Source organism: Gymnoscopelus microlampas, assembly GCF_963454915.1.
Source record: "Gymnoscopelus microlampas genome assembly, chromosome: 21".
In the NCBI taxonomy this organism is placed as follows: Eukaryota; Metazoa; Chordata; class Actinopteri; order Myctophiformes; family Myctophidae; genus Gymnoscopelus; species Gymnoscopelus microlampas.
The window spans coordinates 4,658,395-4,679,942 of NC_139958.1; the positions used below are offsets into that span (position 1 = coordinate 4,658,395).

Sequence of the window (21,548 nt, forward strand, 5' to 3'; positions counted from 1 at the left end):
GTTTACATTTTTGTTAAAAGCATTAAAATAAACTAACCATGTGTATTGATAACATATAGGTGTAAGAATGTACTATTAATATCATATATTTTGTGTTGTGTTTTTTTGTAAAAGCTTTTGCCCTTTAAAGTTAAGCCAGACTTAATCAGGCATAAACAGGTTTAGCTATATTCTATCATAATTAATGTCATAGGCCTAGGTCATAGGCCTAGAACTCTAAGCAACTTGCTGTGGAATGAAAAAAAAAACATAACATTGAAATGTATTGTAACATCCCATCTCTTAGGAGAGAAATGCATCGTTAACACCCCATCTCTTAGGAGAGGAATGCATTGTAACATTCCATGGCTTGGAGAGAACTAGGCGATCACTTAAAGTAAATGTCACGACTCATGTTGTCCTCCTGACACATCTGCACAGGTTTATCTTCCTCCAGTGATGTGCTGATGAACCAGCCATGATGCTTCACCGACTCAAAGGTACGACTCTGGTCTCCTCCTTTCTTCATGTAGAAGAGGAAGCGATCCATGCCTCCTTCTGCAGTGAGGACTTCTAACTCTGTGTCAGAACACGCCTGTCATGACAATAGACAGACAGACAGACAGACAGACAGACAGACAGACAGACAGACAGACAGACAGACAGACAGACAGACAGACAGACATGATTACTTTCCATATTCTTTAACCACTCAAACCCCTATATCGTTGCTGTTGGCCAGAAAGCTCTTATCTCCACATTCTAACTTTATTTCATAAATGAACGCGCTCTTGATCATACTACAGTGTCACACAAAATATATGTGACATGTCATATGTCATCTATGAAGCAGACCAACCTAACGCACATGACAGCAGTTAGCTTGACACTCTTTATATTATTGTCACTGAAAAAAAAGAAAAAAAAAAACAGATCTACAAACTCATAACGCGTCAATGTCTTAAATACGGTGACTAATGAGTGAGTATATGTACCTCAAGCATCAAGACAGGCTTCTCCCCCTGCCCAGAGCAGCAGATGTGATACTGGGTGTTGTCACTGATGACGGTGAAGACCACAGGTCTCTGTCTGTTTGGTGGTGCTGGTTTGTACCGTGTTAGCTTAAACTTCACTGAAGAGAGAGAGGGGGTGGCAGACAGACAGGCATGTTTATTGTTTACCATGTTTAACTTATAGGATACTTTAAGAACTCTTACTGACTAATGAAAGCCTAGGCTGATTTTGTAGCTCAAATGATGTTCCTTCTAGATTAAAAACTACAGCAGATTAAAAACATGGCAGTCAGTATGGCATGTTGCCCGCATGACTTGTTGCCCACAACAGCAACACATCACTGCCATAGTCAGGTTTGTGGTATATGATTAGCAGTCCACTTCCTTCTCTTGTTACGGATGGAGTCACATTGCAGCATTCCGTTCCCGGGTGCGCAGCAATCGGAGACGGTGATGCGTTACGGGGAACGGTACGCTACGTTCACACTATCACAACATCTGCCATGTGGTCCGGGGTGCGCACCCGGGACCATAGTCTGAATCCGCCATCAGGTGCATTCATCAACCTTATTTCACACCTCCCAACCCGACTGATCTCCCGACTTCATTCGACTGCCAGTCTATAGCAATCTGTAGTCTGTTTGGTGGAGAGCTACCTAAGACTGACCTTATAGTTTGTTGTGAATATTATACAATGCTCTTTCCTCTACCTAACTTTTCTTTACCTAACTCCTCGTATGCAGTTTCACATCACTGACATAATGAAAAAGTAATTGGCTTTCTTTATTTTAGGGGTGCAACCTGTCCTGGATGGAAGTGCTGAGGTGCAGTGCCTCTTAACCTTATTTCCTGTCCCCATTGTCACCCTAACGTTTCTTGGTAAAACGCTAGCCTAGAACTGTTTACATGTTTGCAGAAATGACAGTTATCTACAAGGTTCATCTACCAGCCTTCCTGTAAATCGGGGAGGCTGTAGCGCCCCGTGCGGGAGGCCATTTTGCACCCGTGGTGAAAGCCTGCTGATGTTGCCTAGAGAATAAATCGTTACATAGTTATAGTGCTCTGTGATGTAAGCAAACCTGCCTTTAGCACACCCGTTGTTAATGTTATTAGCAGCAGCTACATTGCCTGCCGTGTTTTTAATCTGCCGTAGCTTTTAACCTGAACCGCAAAACAAACGACAAAATCAGCCCCTCTCGTGCCCCTTTAAGAGTAGTGCTTGCAATTTTCTGTTTTTCTAAATACAAAATGTTGAATTACACCAGATAATTAACGTGATACAAAATGTTAAATGATATGATGTGATAGTGTATTACCTCTCTCACTGAAACATCCTCCTTTCAGAGTGGTGGCCAGTAGTTGGTTCCCGTCAGATTGGACCAGGTTCTTGTGCTTGGTGTCACACAGAGTATACTCCTCACATGCCGAATTCCGCCGACGGAAGCTCTCGCAGGATGATGCAAGGCCATTAACGATGGTCCTCACCATGTTGTCTGGATGGAGGAGAAGAAAAGCCTAATTTTAGACACACAGTGGAATCAATCAAATTCAAGCTCGCTGTTGGTTAAGGAGTTCATGAAATGCTAGAGAATTGTTTCAAAACGAATCCTCAAGTGTCAATGTATCCATTTGTATCATGGGTCCATTTGGTTACAGCAGTATTTATACACTCTCAAGGCCCCATCTAGATGATCTATGGCAGTGGTTCCCAAACTGGGGGTCCCCAAATTATTTTGGGGGTCTGCACATGATTAGCTTAATGTGCAACATTTTTTTCCCACTCAACAGTAAACAAACCAGTATAAGTGTATAAAGGGTATCTGTACATTTATAAAGATACAATTGAATGACTTTAAGACCTTTTTAATACCAAATTGGCCAAATTGTCAAACATTACATGAGAAAGAGAAAAAATATATAGCCGATCTGCAAGCTCACAACGCCTCATAGTGCGAGGCGTTGTGAGCTTGTAGATCGTCTATTTTCACAATATTTGTCTGTGGAACAGAGTCAAACTAAATGTAATGCCTACAATTCCAAGTGCTTGTCAGGGTGGGGAGTCCCCAGTTCAAATATGATTATTTTGGGGGGGTTCCCAGTTCAAATATGATTATTTTGGGAGGTCGCAGCCTGAAAAGTTTGAGAACCCTTGATCTATGGTGCAAGGCAGTGCATGGTTTAAAGCTGAACCTTGGATAAAGTCCAATTTTGATAGTTAGGTCAGCACAAAGTTAGACTCCAGGTGCAAAGGAGTTGTCCCGAACTCCAGTATGGAAACCACTGAATTAGACAGCCGGTATGTGGTCTGTCTACTCTACAAGTATGTTTTACGTTTTACTCCATTAACAGCCAATGAAGCAAAGGCAATGGACAATTAGTTCTCCTTTTTTCTAGTTCCCTGGTGAAAAACCACTTCTGTTCCTGTAGGGGTGGTTGACCGTATACAGTTATATAAATTTACAATGACAAAAACTTTGGTGTCAACCACTGTCAACCTAGCATCCCTATTTTGGGCATGTCATTGTATGCAAAAATGTTCTACTTCTTTTTTTTTTTAATAACCGATCTACGGTCGCATTGCAAGCCGTTGTGAGCTTGTAGATCGGCTAGCATAGTAGATGACCAGAATGTAACATACATGTAAACAGTTGAATTTAAGCCATTAAGACCTGAGGCCGGGAAAAAAAAAATCGTTTTTCTGAAAAACGTATGTCACAATATCAGTGGTTCTCAAACTTTTTCATGTCGAGGACCCCCAAAATGATATGTATTTGGCCACGGACCCCCATCTCAAATTATCCCCCTAGAAGCAATGATTTGAATTACAAATATACGCTTTAGAATATGTATGTAGCCTCTATATATTGAAAGATTTGCACACATTTTGCATTATCAAACTGGGGGGTTCTTGAACATTTTAAAAAGTTGTCCTACCGTCTAAAAGTCCTTCCATGCTGATCATGTCCATCACGTGCTCATTGGAGGAAGCAGCGTTTCTGAACGGTTTCATCCTGTTCAGAGCCACCGCAGCCAGCGCCAGCATGGAGATCCCCCTCATGCTGATCCTCCTCACGCTGATATAGCCTGGTAAAGCCTCCCTGAGGCTGATAGGCCGCTGGATGTAATCCACCAGATCCAACCCCACGTCCACCACGCTCAGGATCTCCTCCTGTACGCCGCCCTACACATCATCAACACAAATCATTCATTAAGATCTCATCCTGTATGCCCTGTTCAGTGGTTCTCAAACTTTTTCATGTCAAGGACCCCCAAATTGACACTTATTAGCCCGCAGACCCCCATTTGAATAGATATGCCAGAGACCCCCATAAGAGAAGATTTTTTACGGCTCTATAGCAGTGATTCTCAACCATTTTAATTTCAAGGACCCCCCAGTTTGACATGCATTAGGCTGCAGACCCCCATTTAATGACATTTCTATCTCTGGGACCCCAATTCATATTGTAAAATCAATGTTAATCTAACTCTGAGAGTGTACAAATGGAACCAAATGGACCCGTTAGGGTCCATTTGGTTCCATTTGTACACTCTCAGAGTTACAGACCCATAAGGGTCCATTTGGTTCCTATCCATCATTTAGCTGGGTACCCCCTGGAACCCCCTCAAGTACCCCTGGGGGTCCCCGGACCCCACTTTGAGAACCAACGCCCTAGTTAGTACACATCAACACATTTTTAAGATCAAGGGGGAAAAAGACAAATCTACAAAAATATATCTATATACATACACAGCATATCCTTCCCATACGGTATGTGAGGTTAGACGTAAGGTGCATCAGCATAGCATCAAGTATATACTGTATATGATATTAAACATTAAGTATATACTGTATATGATATTAGACATTAAGGTGAAAAAAGTAATATCAGCGTGTTGTACATCATGAGATTAAGGTTAAGAGTGTTTCAACCACGTTGTCCACAAAAAGGTCACTTCCACTGGTCCAATACACATGGCCAAAAAAGTGAAAGTCTGGAGCCTATTTAACCACTAGAACCCCAGCATTCCTATTCAAAACGTTTTGTGCTTGTAGATCGGATATTTTAGGTGAAGTCATTTGTTGTAGACAGAAATAAGCAACTCAAGTTCGTTTCACTAACACTATGAGTTTAAGTGGTTAAGAGATAAAACCCTTTAGTGAGATAATGCACCAACTTACCATAAATATGCAGGTGCGGCTTTCAAATGCATTTTCTTCTGATTCAGTTGAACTGATATAGAAAAAACAGACCAAAACCATCATTATTAAAATACCTCGGGACAACATTCCATATACAACATGTTCAATGTGAAGCATTAAGACTAAAAGCAATGGGTACACATGAATAATAAGTTAAAAGGGCTGTAGGCCTATGGTATTTGTTGTTAGAATATCTTTTTTTTCAGGTCCGTATATCAATTTGATCAAATAGCTAAAATACGTGAAACAACACAAATTATTACAAATGCATATAATGTACAGTAGTGATACATATTTAAAAGGGATCTACTTAATATAAACGTACCTTTCCAGAGCCTGGGACAAATCAAAGTAACTCATTTTGATAGTAGAAAATGATGTTTAGATCTTCACAATTAGGACGGGTCGAGACGCCAACTATAACAGTCACTTAAAAAGATCAGTCTAGTCTACAGCTGTATTATCCTGATCGATAAGAACACAGCAAACAGCATGCAGACAGGCAGGCGCTCTGAAACTAAAGCCCTTGGACAGAGGCTCTTATTTAAAGAAGTGAAACTTCCGGGAGGCAGGTTCCTTTGGTCAAAAACAAACCAGCGTGGAAAGTTAGTTTCACCTAAACAAGTTATCCACTAGCTTAAAAGGGGAATTTCCCCTTGGCTGAGGGGAGATATTAGACTTTTGGTCATCAGGCAGACATATACTATAGTTCAACATTTTTAACTTTTGTTTGACACAGTTTTTTCTATTAACCCATTGAGGCTTGAGGTTACGATTCTACTAAATGTCTTCTAAATCCTTTTTTTTTTTTTTTTTTTTATGTATGTTGCTATATCAGTGCTACTGTGAGCACTGACCAACACCAAGAGGCAGAGAGGCTTGAATTTCAAAAAGCAAAGTATTTTATTTGCGGGAATTCAACAAAGGCAGGGGGAGGGCTAATGCAAAACAAACTTAAATCTTCTTCCCCAATGGGGCGTTTGAAACAGAGTCCTTTTTCCCCTGCTTAGTATGAAACTCCGGAGGTTGCCTACAGGAGGAGAGACAACACTGATTAGAATACACCCAGCTAACAACATCTATCTAAGAACAGTGGAGTGTGTGTGTAGCATACCGCCCGACGCTGCTTTCCTCTCCCAGGAGTTTGAGCCTCTAACCGAGCAGGGTGGCTTCAGTCTTAACCCTGGCTGATCAGTACACAGGTGTCGTCACTTGCTTGAGTAGACACAGACAGCAGTCATCATTTCAGTCTGATTGGGGAGGTACCGGGGAATGTACCGCCCCTCAATCACCCTGCCCAAGGTCAGAGATCTCCACTTACCTCTGGGAGGCCGCACGTCAGGGCGAGCCCACAGTGACACTCCACACTACATCTACCTTACAATTGGAATCTACAGTCATGCGCCAGAATGTTTGTACGTCTGTAAGTTGCATCAGTGTTGCCAGATTGCGCGCGAGCAACAAGCAACCAGCTTTATGCAAAAACACCGCGCTGTGCACTGCGCATGCGTGGACGCACTTTCCCTAACCAATTACACGCCACTTCACGCTTACAACTCCTGGACATGGCAACCCCGGCAACCCCGCCCCCCATCCAAATACTGTCTGTCTGACTCTTTGGGAGGGTTGAACGCAGAGAACGCCGTCTCGCTGGGCTGAGCGGGCTGCTTCATCAATCTGTGCCGCACATTCTGGTCCTCTAAGAGCCTGTGTGAATACATAGATAGATGAACGGGTGAAATGTGTCTCTCAGTTTGCTTTCGTTTTCGTTTTCGGTTTGCGTCTCAAAACACTGTTGCTCTCGCTTTTGGTTTGCGTGTCGAAAACGTCTACAGCCTACTACACGAGAGCCTCGCGCCAGCGACTAGACGGAAGGGTTGCGTAGCGACCCGCACCTCTAGTATGTTATATACATACGGGGCACACCAGCTCTGGGGCACACAATGGACAGGTGCCTTGCGATTGGTGTGTGTGGGGTAATTAATCACACCTGTCACATTGTGTTCCCCATATTCACCTGCATTCACATTCAATATACTTTATTGAAATCATTCAGGGTTTACAATAAATTGGCATTTACATGACATGTTAATAAGCATTTCAATAGAGTACAGAAGTCCTGACGTCACTCGTCCATCCCCTAGGTCGTAAAGTAATGTCTCTATGGAGAATAACATTGGGTCATCTTAGAATCGTCTCATATAAAAATTGTGGTCCAAAAATAAACAAACTGTCTCTGCGATATTGTCAGGGAGGAGGCTCTGTATCGTTTATGATAGTCAGTCACTCATATTTGAAACAGTCCTTTCCGGCGAAAATGTTACTATTCGTCGGAAGTAACATTATCGTTTTCTCACCGTCAGTTGGTGGTTCATAGCCATAAGAGTCAAACCGCCGGGGTCATTTGTTTATTTTTGGAACACAGTTCTTATCTGACGCGATATTAAACACGTCTATGGGAATTCAGAACGGGGGGGGGGGACCGCGACCCAGGTAGGATGTGTAAATTACATCAGACTTCGGTGCTCTATAACACTATTGTGTTATTGAAATGCTTATTAACATGTCATGTAAATGCCAGTTTATTGACAGAACATTGTTTTACAGTGTCAATATGTGCCATGACTTCAGCTTTTTTTTTGTCTGGAGTCAAGTGTTCTTTGTCTTTTTAGTTCAGTTTTAATTTGTTTGAAGACCACCTCTCCAGAGATGGACTCCGGTTGTATGACCATGGCACATGGAGTTTTCCATAGTTGGTTGACCACACAGTGAACACAACCTGACCAATGGAACTCCTGATCCGTGACAGATATTGTTTCCTTAAAACCCCCATACAGTACATTGCAGCATTATATGTGACATTTACATTAAACCTAATTTGTGCCCATTTTCCCCCAAACGTATTGTGACCTCTGACAGTCTGTCAGTCTACAAGCAGGTGTTCAATAGATTGGTCCTCATTACAGTTCTCAATAGACATTATACAGTTTTCACAAAGCAGCTCCATTTAACTACTACTCTTACTGCCAGTCTCCTCACTGAGACCAGTCACATGACATCCCTCTTTTTTTCAGAAATGTTTTTACATTTGGGAAGTAGAAAGTACTCATTATGCAGAAGAATGTCCCTCTGCATAATGAGTATCTACTTCCCAAATGTAAAAACATTTTGATACCAATGCTTTTGCGCTTTTTCAAGTAAATTTGGAATTACAGACTTGTACTTGTAACAGAGTATTTCTACATTGCAGTATTGATACTTTTACTTAAGTAAAAAACGTTTTTCACCACTGAAGATAGCCTATGTAATATTATATCAAAGCCATTCTAGGGCTACAGGACCCCCACTACATATTGTATAAAATTGTGTTGCAAATTAAACTTTTTCATAGGTTTCATAAGATAACATCAGCCTGGAACCTTTTCCATCATCAGACATGATGACTCTCTGTTGACTGTTTACAAGTTCAACAGTTTAAAGTCAGTTTGGTTGCAGTGTCCAGGCTGCTCCACTGGGTGGCGCCAAGGTAAGTAAAAGTTCCCTTACCTAGATCTAGTGTACACTAGAATTAGATCACTAGATCTAGTGTACATGATGTGTGTGCATCCTTACGGTAAGGATGCACACATGAAAGGAGAAGAGTTCATGAACTTGAATGAGGACATTTTAAAATAAACACATTCATAGTCATACAGTCATAGAGAAATACATTTCATATGCACAACGTGAGAACACATCCTAAATACATCAGTTTCATTCAGAACATTCATAAAGTAAATTGTAGAAGCATCTCTGGAGTGTTCCAGTCCAAACAAGCCAAACATACCCATAACATAAGGATTCACAACTTCAAACATTTTGTTTACATTTTTGTTAAAAGCATTAAAATAAACTAACCATGTGTATTGATAATATATAGGTGTAAGAATGTACTATCAATATCATATATTTTTTTAATTCGTTTTTTGGTAAAGCTTTTGCCCTTTAAAGTTGTGTCCAAGGTCAATGTCAACCCGTCAGACTTAATCAGGCATGAACAGGTTTAGCTATTATACTTAATGTCATAGGCCCTTTAATAGAACTCTAAGCAACTTTGAAAAATAAATTGTCTATGCACTATGACTGTGCTGTGGAATGAAAATAAAAACATAACATTGAAATGTATTGTAACATCCCATCTCTTAGGAAAGAAATGCATTAACATAATCCCATGGCTAGGAGAGAACTAGGCGATCACTTAAAGTAAATGTCACGACTCATGTTGTCCTCCTTACACATCTGCACAGGTTTATTGTCCTTCGAAGATGTGCTGATGAACCAGCCATGATGCTTCACTGACTCAAAGGTACGACTTTGGTCTCCTCCTTTCTTCATGTAGAAGAGGAAGCGATCCATGCCTCCTTCTGCAGTGAGGACTTCTAACTCTGTGTCAGAACACGTCTGTCATGACAATAATAAACAGACAGACAGACATGATTACTTTCCATATTCTTTAACCACTCAAACCCCTATATCGTTGTTGTTGGCCAGAAAACTCTTATCTTCATATTCTAACGTTATTTCATTAATAAACGCCCTCTTGATCATACTACAGTGTCACACAAAAGATATGTGACATGTCATCTATGAAGCAGACCAACCTAACGCACATGACAGCAGTTAGCTTGACACTCTTTATATTATTGTCACTGAAAACAAACAAAAAAACTGATCTACAAACTCATAACGCGCCGATGTCTTAAATAGGGTGATTAACTTTTTAACACCCTTGTGAGTGAGTACGTACGTACCTCAAGCATCAAGACAGGCTTCTCCCCCTGCCCAGAGCAGCAGATGTGATAATGGGTGTTGTCACTGATGATGGTGAAGACCACAGGTCTCTGTCTGTTTGGTGGTGCTGGTTTGTACCGTGTTAGCTTAAACTTCACTGAAGAGAGAGAGGGGGTGGCAGACAGACAGGCATGTTTATTGTTTACCATGTTTTAACTTTTCAAGTAGGCTACTTTAAGAACTCTTACTGACTAATGAAACCCTAGGCTGATTTTGAAGCTCAAATGATGTTCCTTCTAGGTTAAAAACTACAGCAGATTAAAAACATGGCAGTCAGCATGACGTGTTGCCCACAATAGCAACAGATCACTGCCATAGTCAGGTTTGTGGTTATTACCCTCCTTAAGGTAGCTCTCCACCGCACCACCGTCGGTGGCGGTACGTTTTGGAAAGCGTCTGTTGCCAAAAATCTGCTGTTGAATGGACGGTGGGTACACTGTTAAATCTGCTGTTAAATGGGCGGTGGGTACACTGTTAAATCTTCTGTTGAATGGGTGGTGGGTACACTGTTAAATCTGCTGTTAAATGGGTGGTGGGTAAACTGTTAAATCTGCTGTTGAATGGGCGGTGGGTACACTGTCGCGTCGGGTCGCAAGTTTTAGCGAAGCGTCGAAAGCTGACCTAGAAAGCTTGGTCAGATTTCGACCGTCAGATAGCAGTGAGCTTGTTGTTGAAAAAGACATCAAGCCATATACTATTTTTAGCACCATAGTTGCCTGTCAGTGTCGACTCTCAGGTGCATTCATCAACTTTTTTTCACACCTTCCAACCGACTGATCTCCCGACTTCATTCGACTGCCAGTCTGTAGTAATCTGTAGTCTGTTTGGTGGAGAGCTACCTAAGACTGACCTTATAGTGCTCTGTGATGTAAGCACACCTACATTTAGCACACCCGTTGTTAATGTTATTAGCTGCAGCTACATTGCCTGCCGTGTTTTTAATCTGCCGTAGCTTTTAACCTGAACCGCAAAACAAACGACAAAATCAGCCCCTCTCGTGCCCCTTTAAGAGTAGTGCTTGCACTTTTCTGTTTTTCTAAATACAAAATGTTGAATTACACCAGATAATTAACGTGGTACAAAATGTTAAATTATATGATTTTATAGTGTAGTTTGTCTTGTACCTGTCTGAGATCCTCCTCTGGGAGTGGTGGCCAGTAGTTCCCTCTGGTTCTCGACAGACTGGACCAGATTCTTGTGCGAGGTGTCACACAGAGTAAACTCCTCACATCCCGAATTCCGGCGACGGAAGGATTCCTTCATGGATGCAAGGCCATGAACGATGGTCTTCATGATGTTGTCTGGATGAAGGAGAAGAAAAGCCTTATTTTAGACACACAGTGGAATCAATCAAATTCAAGCTTGTTGTTGGTTAAGGAGTTCATGAAATGCTAGAGAATAATTGTTTCAACACTAATCCTCAAGAGTCAATGTATCCATTTGTCCATTTGGTTAACAGCAGTATTTATACACTCTCAAGGCCCTATTTAGATGAACTATAGTGGTTCCCAAACTGGGGGTCCCCAAATTATTTTGGGGGGTCCCCAGATGATTATCTTATTGTGCAACATTGTTTTCTCACTCAACAGTAAATAAACCAACATACAGTATAAGTGTATACAGGGTATCTGTACATCTATAAAGATACAATTTAAGTAGTTAAGACCTTTTTAATACCAAATTGACCAAATTGTTACATAAGAAAGAGGCAAACTAGCCGATCTACAAGCTCACAACGCCTCACAGTGCGAGGCGTTGTGAGCTTGTAGATCGGCTATTTTCACAATATTTGTCTGTGGAACCGAGTCAAACTAAATGTAATGCCTACAATTCCAAGTGCTTGTCAGGGTGGGGGGTCCTCACTCCCCAGTTCAAATATGATTATTTTGGGGGGGTCCCCAGTTCAAATATGATTATTTTGGGGGGTCGGCGGCCTGAAACGTTTGAGAACCCTTTATCTATGGTGCAAGGCAGTGCATGGTTTAAAGCTGAAACTTGGATAAAGTCCAATTTTGATAGTTAGGTCAGCACAAAGTTAGACTCCAGGTGCAAAGGAGTTGTCCTGACCTCCAGTTTAGGAACCACTGAATTAGACAGTCGGTGTGGTCTGTCTGCTCTACAAGTATGTTTTATGTTTTACTCCATTAACAGCCAATGAAGCAAAGTCAATGGACAATTCAATTAGTTCTCTTTTTTTCTAGTTCCCTGGTGAACATCACTTCTGTTCCTGTAGGGGTGGTTGACGGTATACAGTTATTTAAATGACAAAAACTCCATAACTTTTCATTTCACTATTTTAGCATTTCCATGGGTTTGGTGTCAACCACTGTCAACCTAGCATCCCTACTTTGGGCATGTCATTGTATGCAAAAAGCATACTAGCATAGTAGATGACCTAGTCAGAATGTAACATACATGTAAACAGTTGGATTTTCAGCCATTAAGACCCAAAGCCGATTCTAAAAATGTCTTCTAAATGGTTTTCTGAAAAACGTATGTTGCTATATCAGTGGTGCTCAAACTTTTTAATGTCTAGGACCCCCAAATGTGATATGTACTTGGCCGTGGACCCGCGGCCAACGCGTCGCACTGCGACGTGTTTTGAGCTTGCAGATTTCTGCTACTTTTATGTGACATAGAATGGCCCGACAGTATTATGCAATGTGGCCCTATGGAGTGAGTGTGGAAATATAGTGGCCCTCTGGAGTGAGTGTGGAAATATAGTGGCCCTCTCCATCAACAAAGTTGCCCACCACTAGTGTAGATTGTGGTCCCAGAAAAAAAAAAAAAAAAAAAGTAATATGCATTATCAAACATTTAAAAAGTTGTTCTACCGTCTAAAAGTCCTTCCACGCTGACCATGTGCTCATCGGAGGACGCAGCCTTTCTGAACAGTTTCATCCTTTTCAGAGCCACCGCCAACATGGAGATCCCCCCCATGCTGATATAGCCTGGTAAAGCCTCCCTGAGGCTGATAGGCCGCTGGATGTAATCCACCAGATCCAACCCCACGTCCACGCTCAGGATCTCCTCCTGTACGCCGCCCTATACACGTCATTCATTAAGATCTCATCCTGTATGCCCTAGTTAGTACACATCAACTAATCATTAACACATTTAATCCAGAACTTGTAGATCTCAAAATGTTTTGTTCCAGGGACCCCAAGGACCCCAGGGACCCCCCCCCCCCCCCCCCCGAAGCAAAGATTTGAGTTACAAATGTTCACTTGTTCACTTATTAAAATATATATATTCAAAGACTTGCACAAATCTTCAAGATTATTAATATCAAGGGGGAAAAAGACTGCATGAGGTTAGACGTAACGTGCATCAACATAGCAGCAAGTATAAGATAATGCACCAACTTACCATGCAGGTGCGGCTTTCAAATGCATTTTCTTCTGAGTCCTCAGTTGAACTGATATAAAAAAAACATCATTATTAAAATACCTCAGGGACAACATTGCAAATACAACATGTGCAATATGAAGCATTAACACTTTGTTTGTTTGTTGAACTCCATCTGCATTAATTCAACCTTTAGTTAAAAGTACTGTATGGCATTTGTTGTTAGAATAAGTGTTAAATAGCTCTATATTCTGATAGTAATCATTGCTACAGAGTGTTTGTTCAGGGTTTCTCCATCTCTCCAGCTCTTTACAGAAATTCAAACAGAAAATAAATGTTCAGGTCCGTATATCAATTTAATCAAATAGCTAAAATACGTGAAACAACACAAATTATTATAAATGCATATAATGTACAGCAGTGATACATCTTTAAAAGGGATATACTTAATATAAACGTACCTTTCCAGAGCCTGGGACAAATCAAAGTCACTCATTTTGATAGTAGAAAAGGATGTTTAGATCTTCACAATTAGGACGGGTCGAGACACCAACTATAACAGTCACTTAAAAAGATCAGATCTAGTCTACAGCTGTATTATCCTGATCGATAAGAACACAGCACACAGCATGCAGAGAGAGACACAGCAGAGACATCTGAAAGCCATTAACAAGCAGATGAACAGATGAACATTCCGCGGCCATAGTCTGCGGTATTTGGCCGCGGACCCCCCCCCCATCTGAAAAGATTGTGTGCCAGGGACCCCATACAAGATTTGTGGTGTTTCTTTGAAAATGGCTGATGTGGGTATAGGGTCCTGGGGGGGGCCCCGGAGAACCCATGCATTAGACAATGGACCACCATAACTCTGAGAGTGTACAAATGGAACCATATGGACCCGTAAGGGTCCATTTGGTTTAATTGTCACGTAAACATGTTTGTGTCATTTCTGTGGTGAGAACAGTATAGTAGATTCTGGGAGCCCCTGAAACGATATAAATATGTCACGTAAAGGAGAGGAGAGAGAGATTCGGATCATGATGCTGCACCACGCTGCTTGCTTGCTGTATCTTCGTTGCTGTGAACTCTTCTATAATAAACCTTTGTATGATGTAACTTTCACGACTGGACGTACGTTCTTATACCACCTCACCTGAAGATAGGATGACCATTACTAGGACCTCGTAAATCAACATCTACATGGACTCCTGGCGTATGACCATGGCACATCCAGTGTTCCATAGTTCAGTGGTTCTCAAACATGTTTGGCTCAGGGCACCCCTGTAAATAATCTTTTCATCCATGGCACCCCTGAATTACATTTACTTTACAGCACCTTACATGTATGTCAAATATGTCAATCTTTCCCTCTAAGATACAATGTCAGGAGGAGGAAAACTTGAGATAATATCTGTTTCCATTCGGACAGATTGAAAATAACCTTTATACTTGGCATTTAACCACTTAAATCCCAACATCCCTATTCTGGAGGGATACATTCACCAAAAATAGCAGATCTACAAGCTCACAACGCGTCATGTTGTGACGCGTTGTGAGCTTGTAGATCGGCAATTTGTGGTGAATTTTTGGAGAATTGTACTGTAGGCTGATAAAGATCGCACCAAGTACAGTGCATCTCAGGTCTGTTTCACAAAGTTTAGAGGGTGGTTAAGTGGTTAAACTGAAGTGATATTGATACAAGTATTCTGAGGCAACCCTGGACCTGTGTCATGGCACCCTAGGGTGCCACGACACCCACTTTGAGAAACCCTGCCATAGTTGGTTGACCACACAGTGCACACAACATGACCAATGGAACTCCTGATCCATGACAGACATTGTTTCCTCAAAACCCCCATACATTGCAGCATCCAATCCAAACCCAATTTGTGCCCATTTTCCGCCAAACGTACTGTGACCTCTGACAGTCTGTCAGTCTACAAGCAGGTGTTCAATAGATCGGTCCTCATTACAGTTCTCAATAGACATTATACAGTTTTCACAAAGCAGCTCCATTTAACTACTGCTCTTACTGCCAGTCTCCTCACTGAGACCAGTCACATGACATCCCTCTTTTTTTCAGAAATGCTTTTACATTTGGGAAGTAGAAAGTACTCATTATGCAGAATGTCCCTCATTATGCATAATGAGTACTTTCTACTTTTGATACTTTAAGTATATTTTGGTACCAATACTTTTGTACTTTTACTCATTGTACAAAATTGTACATTTTGAATTCCGGACTTTTACTTTCTACATTGCAGTATTGATACTTTTACTTAAAGGACAACTTTGGGTTTTTACAACCAAGGTTTATGATTGTAATTAAAGTAAATAAAAGATGAGTGTTTTTTATTTTTTATTTACTGCTTTCTATAGTTTTAGCAATTTTCTTTTTTACAGTGGACGGGGGCATTCTAAATAAAAATATAATAAATATGTCATTTTTTACACAATAACACAGCGTTTTCTGTATTATTATTTACAGTAGCTCTTCTAGTCCCCAATAACTCATATCTGGCCATCAAAGACCACAGGACCTTTTTTATTGTGTAAAAAATACACATTTAGCCACCGGACAGAATGCCCCCGCCCACTGTAAAAAATATTGTGAAAATTGCTAGAACTATAGAAAGCAGTAAATGAAAAAATAATAACACTCATCTTTTATTTACTTTAATTACAAGCTAAAATATAAACCTTGGTTGTAAAAAAAAAAAAAGTTGTCCTTTAAGTAAAAATTAATTAGTACTTTTTCCACGACTGAAGATGGCCTGTGTAATATTATATCACAGCCATTCTAGGACAGGACACACACTACATATCGTATGAAATTGTGTTGCAAATTAAAAAGGTTTCATAAGATAACATCAGACTGGAACCTCTTCGATTTTAAAGGATTTAATTACATTTTCACAGCTTAACAATAAATACAGTTTTACAAGTCGTAAGTCAAGGCTTGGCAATACTACCTAGTAAATACATGACAAGGCAACAATCTTACATTTCATAAACCTTTAGTTTTTCCATCATCAGACATGACTGTTTACAAGTTTGGTTGCAGTGTCCAGGCTGCTCCACTGGGTGGCGTCAATGTAAGTAGAAGTTCCATTACCTTTCAGAGTCCTGAATTTATTCAGGCACATATTTGCTAGATCTAGTGTACACTAGATCACTAGATCTATTGTACACTAGATCTAGTGATCTAGTGTACAATAGATCTAGTGATCTAGTGTACACTAGGTACACTAGATCACTCAGTTCATAAACGTGAATGAGGCTCACCATTCACCAACCACTGTTAAAAATGTGTATTAAATAAATTAAATAAGTACAATTAAATAAGTACAAAGAAAGAAATTCTAAATAAACACACATTCATATAGTCATAGAGAAATACATTTCATATGCACAACGTGAGAACACATCAAAATAATATGTAAAAAAATATAATAATAATATATTAAAAAATATATACTTTCACTGGAGTCCAACACTAATGTATTGGTGTACACTCAGAGTGAATGTGTTGCAGTGCGACACATTGTGAGCTTGTAGATCTGATATGTTTGCTGAATGTTCTCCCCAGAACAGGGACTCGTGTCCTACCAAAACATTTCAAATTATTCTTTATTAACACACTAATTTAAAAAGAAAGTTTGGTGAAAATATATTCTTAAAGGATTTATATATATGAATTACATAGGTTTTGGTATGTTTTTTTCCCCCTTCAAACATTTGTTTTAATTTTTTTGGTTAAAAGCATGAAAATAAACTAACCATGTGTACTGATAACATAGGTGTAAGCATGTACTATTAATATCATCTTTAATATGTGTTTTTTTTATAAAAAGCTTTTGCCCTTTAAAGTTTTGTCCAAGATCACTGTCTGTCAACACTTTGATCTTTTAAAATATATCTTCCCGGCATAATTGAAGTATATATAAATATTAAGGTTTTGTCCCAATTCTTAAGAATGGGTGTTATACAATATGTATAATATGCTTCATCTCTCTCTCAGCTATGGGGTCCTTGACCTCAAAAACTGTAAGTTATCAGTGGCTGCCTTACATTCATAAAGCTGCTCATTTTTACTTTTATCTTTCCATGGGAAGTATTTTTCCTTTTTTGGAATACGCTGCTTTGATTGGTTCAGTTTTTCGGGAGTACTCTGCCCTTATTGGTTGGCAAAGTCAGTCCCCCGGAAATAGTTCCCACCAAAGCCTATTAGTCCATTGAAATGCATTGTAACATCCCATCGCTTGGGAATGAAATGCATTGTAACATCATTCATCCCATGGCTAGGAGAGCACTAGGAGATCACTTTGAAAAGTAAATGTCACGACTCGTGGTGTCCTTCTTACACATCTGCACAGGTTGATTTTCCTCCAGAGATGTGCTGATGAACCAGCCACGATGCTTCACCGACTCAAAGGTGGTAAGGCTTCCGGTTTTCTTCATGTAGAAGAGGAAGCGATCCGTGTCTCCTCCTGCAGTGAGCTCTTCTTGTTCTTCTAACTTGGTCTCAGAACACGCCTGTCATGACAATAGACACAGACAGACAGACATTATTACTTATATCCATATTCTTTAACAACTGAAAGACTTATATCGTTGCTATCGGGCAGAAACGTCTTATCTCCATATTCTAACTTTGAGTTTTTTCACGTAAATGAAGGCCTTACTGGATCATACTACAGCATCACACAAAAGATATGAGTATGTACCTCATGCTTCAAGACAGGCTCCTGCCCAGAGCAGCAGATGTGATGCTGGATGTCGTTGATGACGATGGTGAAGACCACGGGCCTCATGTTCCCATGGTTTGATGTGTACCGTGTTAGCTTGACCTTCACTAAAGAGAGAGAGAGGGGGGCAGACAGACAGACGGGCATGTTTATTGTTTACCATGTTTTAACTTTTCAAGTAGGATACTTTAAGAACTCTTCCTGACTAATGAAACCCTAGGCTGATTGTGTGGCTATAATGATTTCCCCCCTACACTGGGGTGGGTACACTCAAAGCCGACCGGCTTTCGACCGCCGGAGTGGCAGCGGGTTTGTTGTTGAAAAAGACATCAAGCCATAGACCTTTTTTTTTCGGTGTCGGCTCTCAGGTGCATTCCAACTTCCAACTGTTTACACTTCCAACCGACTGAGCTCCCGACTGTTTGGTGGAGAGCTACCTAAGACTGACCTCATAGTGCTCTGTGATGTAGACAAACCTACATTTAGCACACCCGTTGTTAATGTTATGAGCTGCAGCTACATTGCTATAGCCTGCTATGTATTTAATCTGCTGTAGTTTACCCTGAACCGCAAAACGAACGACAAAATCAGCCTATAGGCTCTCATGCCCTTTAAGAGTAGTGCTTGCAATTTTCTGTTTTTCAAAATACAAAATGTTGAATTACAACAGATAATTAACGTGGTACAAAATGTTAAATTATATATGATTTTAAAGTGTAGTTTGTCTTGTACCTTTCTGAGATCCTCCTTTGAGAGTGGTGGCCAGTAGTTGGTTCTCGTTGAACTGGAACAGGTTCTTCTGCTTGGTGTCAGACAGAGTACACTCCTCAAATGTCCTGCGACGGAAGCGTATCTTCTTCTTGCTGGATGAACTATGAACGTCCTGATGAATGGTCCTCACAATGTTGTCTGTGTCTGGATGGAGGAGAAGAAAAGCCTCATTTTAGACACACAGTGGAATCAATCAAATTCAAGCCTGTTGTTGGTTAAGGAGTTCATGAAATGCTAGAGAATTGTTTCAACACTAACACCCACACCTAACACCTTTGCCATGGGGCTGGTGTCAACCACTGTCAACCTAGCATCCCTATTTTAGGCATGTCATTGTATGCAGAAATGTTCAACCGTGAGCTTGTAGATTGGCCTAGACCTAAGGCCGATTTTTTAAAATTCTAAAAGTCTTCTAAATTGTTTTTTTGAAAAACGTATGTTGCAATAACAGTGGTTCTCAAACTTTTTCATGTCGAGGACCCCCAAAATGATATGTATTTGGCCGCGGACCCCCATCTCAAATTATTTCGTTCCAGGGACCCCGTAGAAGCAATGGTTTGAGAAAAATGGTGTACAGTAAATAAATATAGGAATTAGAACAGTGGTTCTCAAAAATAGCAGATACAAGCGTCGTACCGCGCTGCCAGCTTGTACAACTGCTATCTTTGAACATTTTTGAAAAATCTTAGGTGTTGTGAACATTTTGAATAATTAATTTTGTTACAGAAATCTTCTCTTCTGGGCGGGTCCCTGGCACGAAACATTTTGAGTTGGGGGCCAAATACATATCATTTTGGGGGTCCATCGGCATGAAAAAGTTTGAGAACTACTGATTTAGTTGACATTTGTATGGAATCGGCCCTCAGGTCCAAGTTCTAGAACATTTAAAAAAAACATTTAAGAATCACTGTCCTACCGTCTAAAAGTCCTTGCACGCTGATCATGTCCATGTGCTCATCGGAGGACGCAGCGTTTCTGAACGGTTTCATCCTCTTCAGAGCCACCGCCAACATGGAGATCCCCCTCATGCTGATCCTCCTCACGCTGATATAGCCTGGTAAAGCCTCCCTAATGCTGATAGGCCGCTGGATGTAATCCACCAGATCCAACCCCACGTCCACGCTCCGGATCTCCTCCTGTACACCGCCCTACACACATCAACACAAATCATTCATTAAGATCTCATCCTGTATGCCCTAGTTAGTACACATCAACTAATCATTAAGATCAAGGGGAAAAAAGACTGATCTACAAAAAGGTATCTATATACATACACAGCATATCCTTCCCATACGGTATGTACATGAGGTTAGACGTAAGGTGCATCAACATAGCAGCAAGTATATACTGTATATGATATTAGACATTAAGTATATACTGTATATGATATTAGACATTAAGTATATACTGTATTTGATATTAGACATTAAAGGAATATTAGCGTGTTGTAGCCTACATGAGATTAAGGTGCAAAGAGTGTTTCAACCACGTCACTTCCACTGGTACAATACACATGGCAAAAAAAAGTCTGAAGCCTATTTAACCACTAGAACCCAAGCATGCCTATTCAACGTGACACGTTTTTTTAGGCAAAGTAATTTGTTGTAGACAGAAAAAAGCGTACAAAAGCGTACAGTTGTAACTTAAGTCCGTTTAAGAGATAAAAAACCTTTAATGAGATAATGCACCAACTTACCGTAAATATGCAGGTGTCCTCAGTTGAACTGAAATAGAAAACAGACCAAAACCATCATTATTAAAATACCTCGGGACAACATTGCAAATACAACAATGTGAAGCATTAACACTAAAAGCAATGGGTTCACATGTTTGTTGAACTCCATCTGCATTCATTCAACCTTTAGTTAAAAGTGCTGTATGGTATTTGTTGTTAGAATAAGTGTTAAATAGCTCTATATTCTGATAGTAATCATTGCTACAGAGTGTTTGTTCAGGGTTTCTCCAGCTCTTTACAGAAATTCAAACAGAAAATAAATGTTCAGGTCCGTATATCAATTTGCATCAAAAAGCTAAAATACGTGAAACACAAATTATTACATTACATTACATTACAGTCATTTAGCAGACGCTTTTATCGAAAGCGACTTACAATAAGTGTATTCAACATGTAGGGAACGAAAACTACTAATCACCAGAAGTCTTAAGTGCATTTCCTGCAAAAAACAAGCAACCAAGAGTATACCTAGCGCTAAGGTAAAAGTGCAATATATCAGCTACCTGCATATTACAAATGCATATAATGTACAGCAGTGATACATCTTTAAAGGGGATCTACTTAATATAAACGTACCTTTCCAGAGCCTGGGACAAATCAAAGTCACTCATTTTGATAGTAGAAAAGGATGTTTAGATCTTCACAATTAGGACGGGTCGAGACACCAACTATAACAGTCACTTAAAAAGATCAGATCTAGTCTACAGCTGTATTATCCTGATCGATAAGAACACAGCACACAGCATGCAGACAGACAGGCGCTCTGAAACTAAAGCCCTTGGACAGAGGCTCTTATTTATTGTGAAATTGCTGGCACAGTATGAACATATTGTGCTTTTTATTTCATTGGCACTGAGAGTGGATGCTTCCTGGAAAGACGTTAAGTTCCTTTGTGAGAGGGGGCTTGCTTTCCGTGGAGATGA

General features: G+C 40.3%; 2 protein-coding genes across 2 annotated transcripts; both read right to left on the bottom strand.

The window, feature by feature from the left end:
- Window positions 1-344: 344 nt before the first annotated feature.
- On the bottom strand, window positions 345-5,683 carry LOC311038188 (interleukin-1 beta-like). Its single transcript, XM_084047574.1, has 6 exons — window positions 5,519-5,683; window positions 5,173-5,224; window positions 3,927-4,173; window positions 2,309-2,485; window positions 975-1,111; window positions 345-574 (listed from the first exon to the last, which is right to left on the bottom strand). The coding sequence occupies exons 1-6, from the start codon at window positions 5,551-5,553 to the stop codon at window positions 368-370; spliced, it is 855 nt and encodes a 284-aa protein (XP_083903700.1). The 5' UTR covers window positions 5,554-5,683; the 3' UTR covers window positions 345-367.
- A 12,008-nt stretch (window positions 5,684-17,691) lies between these two features.
- LOC311037358 (interleukin-1 beta-like) lies at window positions 17,692-21,236 on the bottom strand (the record flags this gene model as incomplete). The annotated part of the gene is made up of 6 exons (XM_084046484.1): window positions 17,692-17,907; window positions 18,099-18,226; window positions 18,852-19,034; window positions 19,807-20,038; window positions 20,587-20,614; window positions 21,202-21,236. The coding sequence occupies 6 exons, from the start codon at window positions 21,234-21,236 to the stop codon at window positions 17,692-17,694; spliced, it is 822 nt and encodes a 273-aa protein (XP_083902610.1).
- Window positions 21,237-21,548: the final 312 nt, after the last annotated feature.

Coding starts and splice junctions, on each gene's coding strand:
- LOC311038188 (XM_084047574.1), bottom strand. CDS start 5,553: ATGAGTTACTTTGATTTGTCCCAGGCTCTGGAAAG. Junction 5,225..5,518: donor TTGTCCCAGGCTCTGGAAAG/GTACGTTTATAT, acceptor TTTCTATATCAG/TTCAACTGAATCAGAAGAAA. Junction 2,486..3,926: donor CATGGAAGGACTTTTAGACG/GTAGGACAACTT, acceptor TCCTCCATCCAG/ACAACATGGTGAGGACCATC.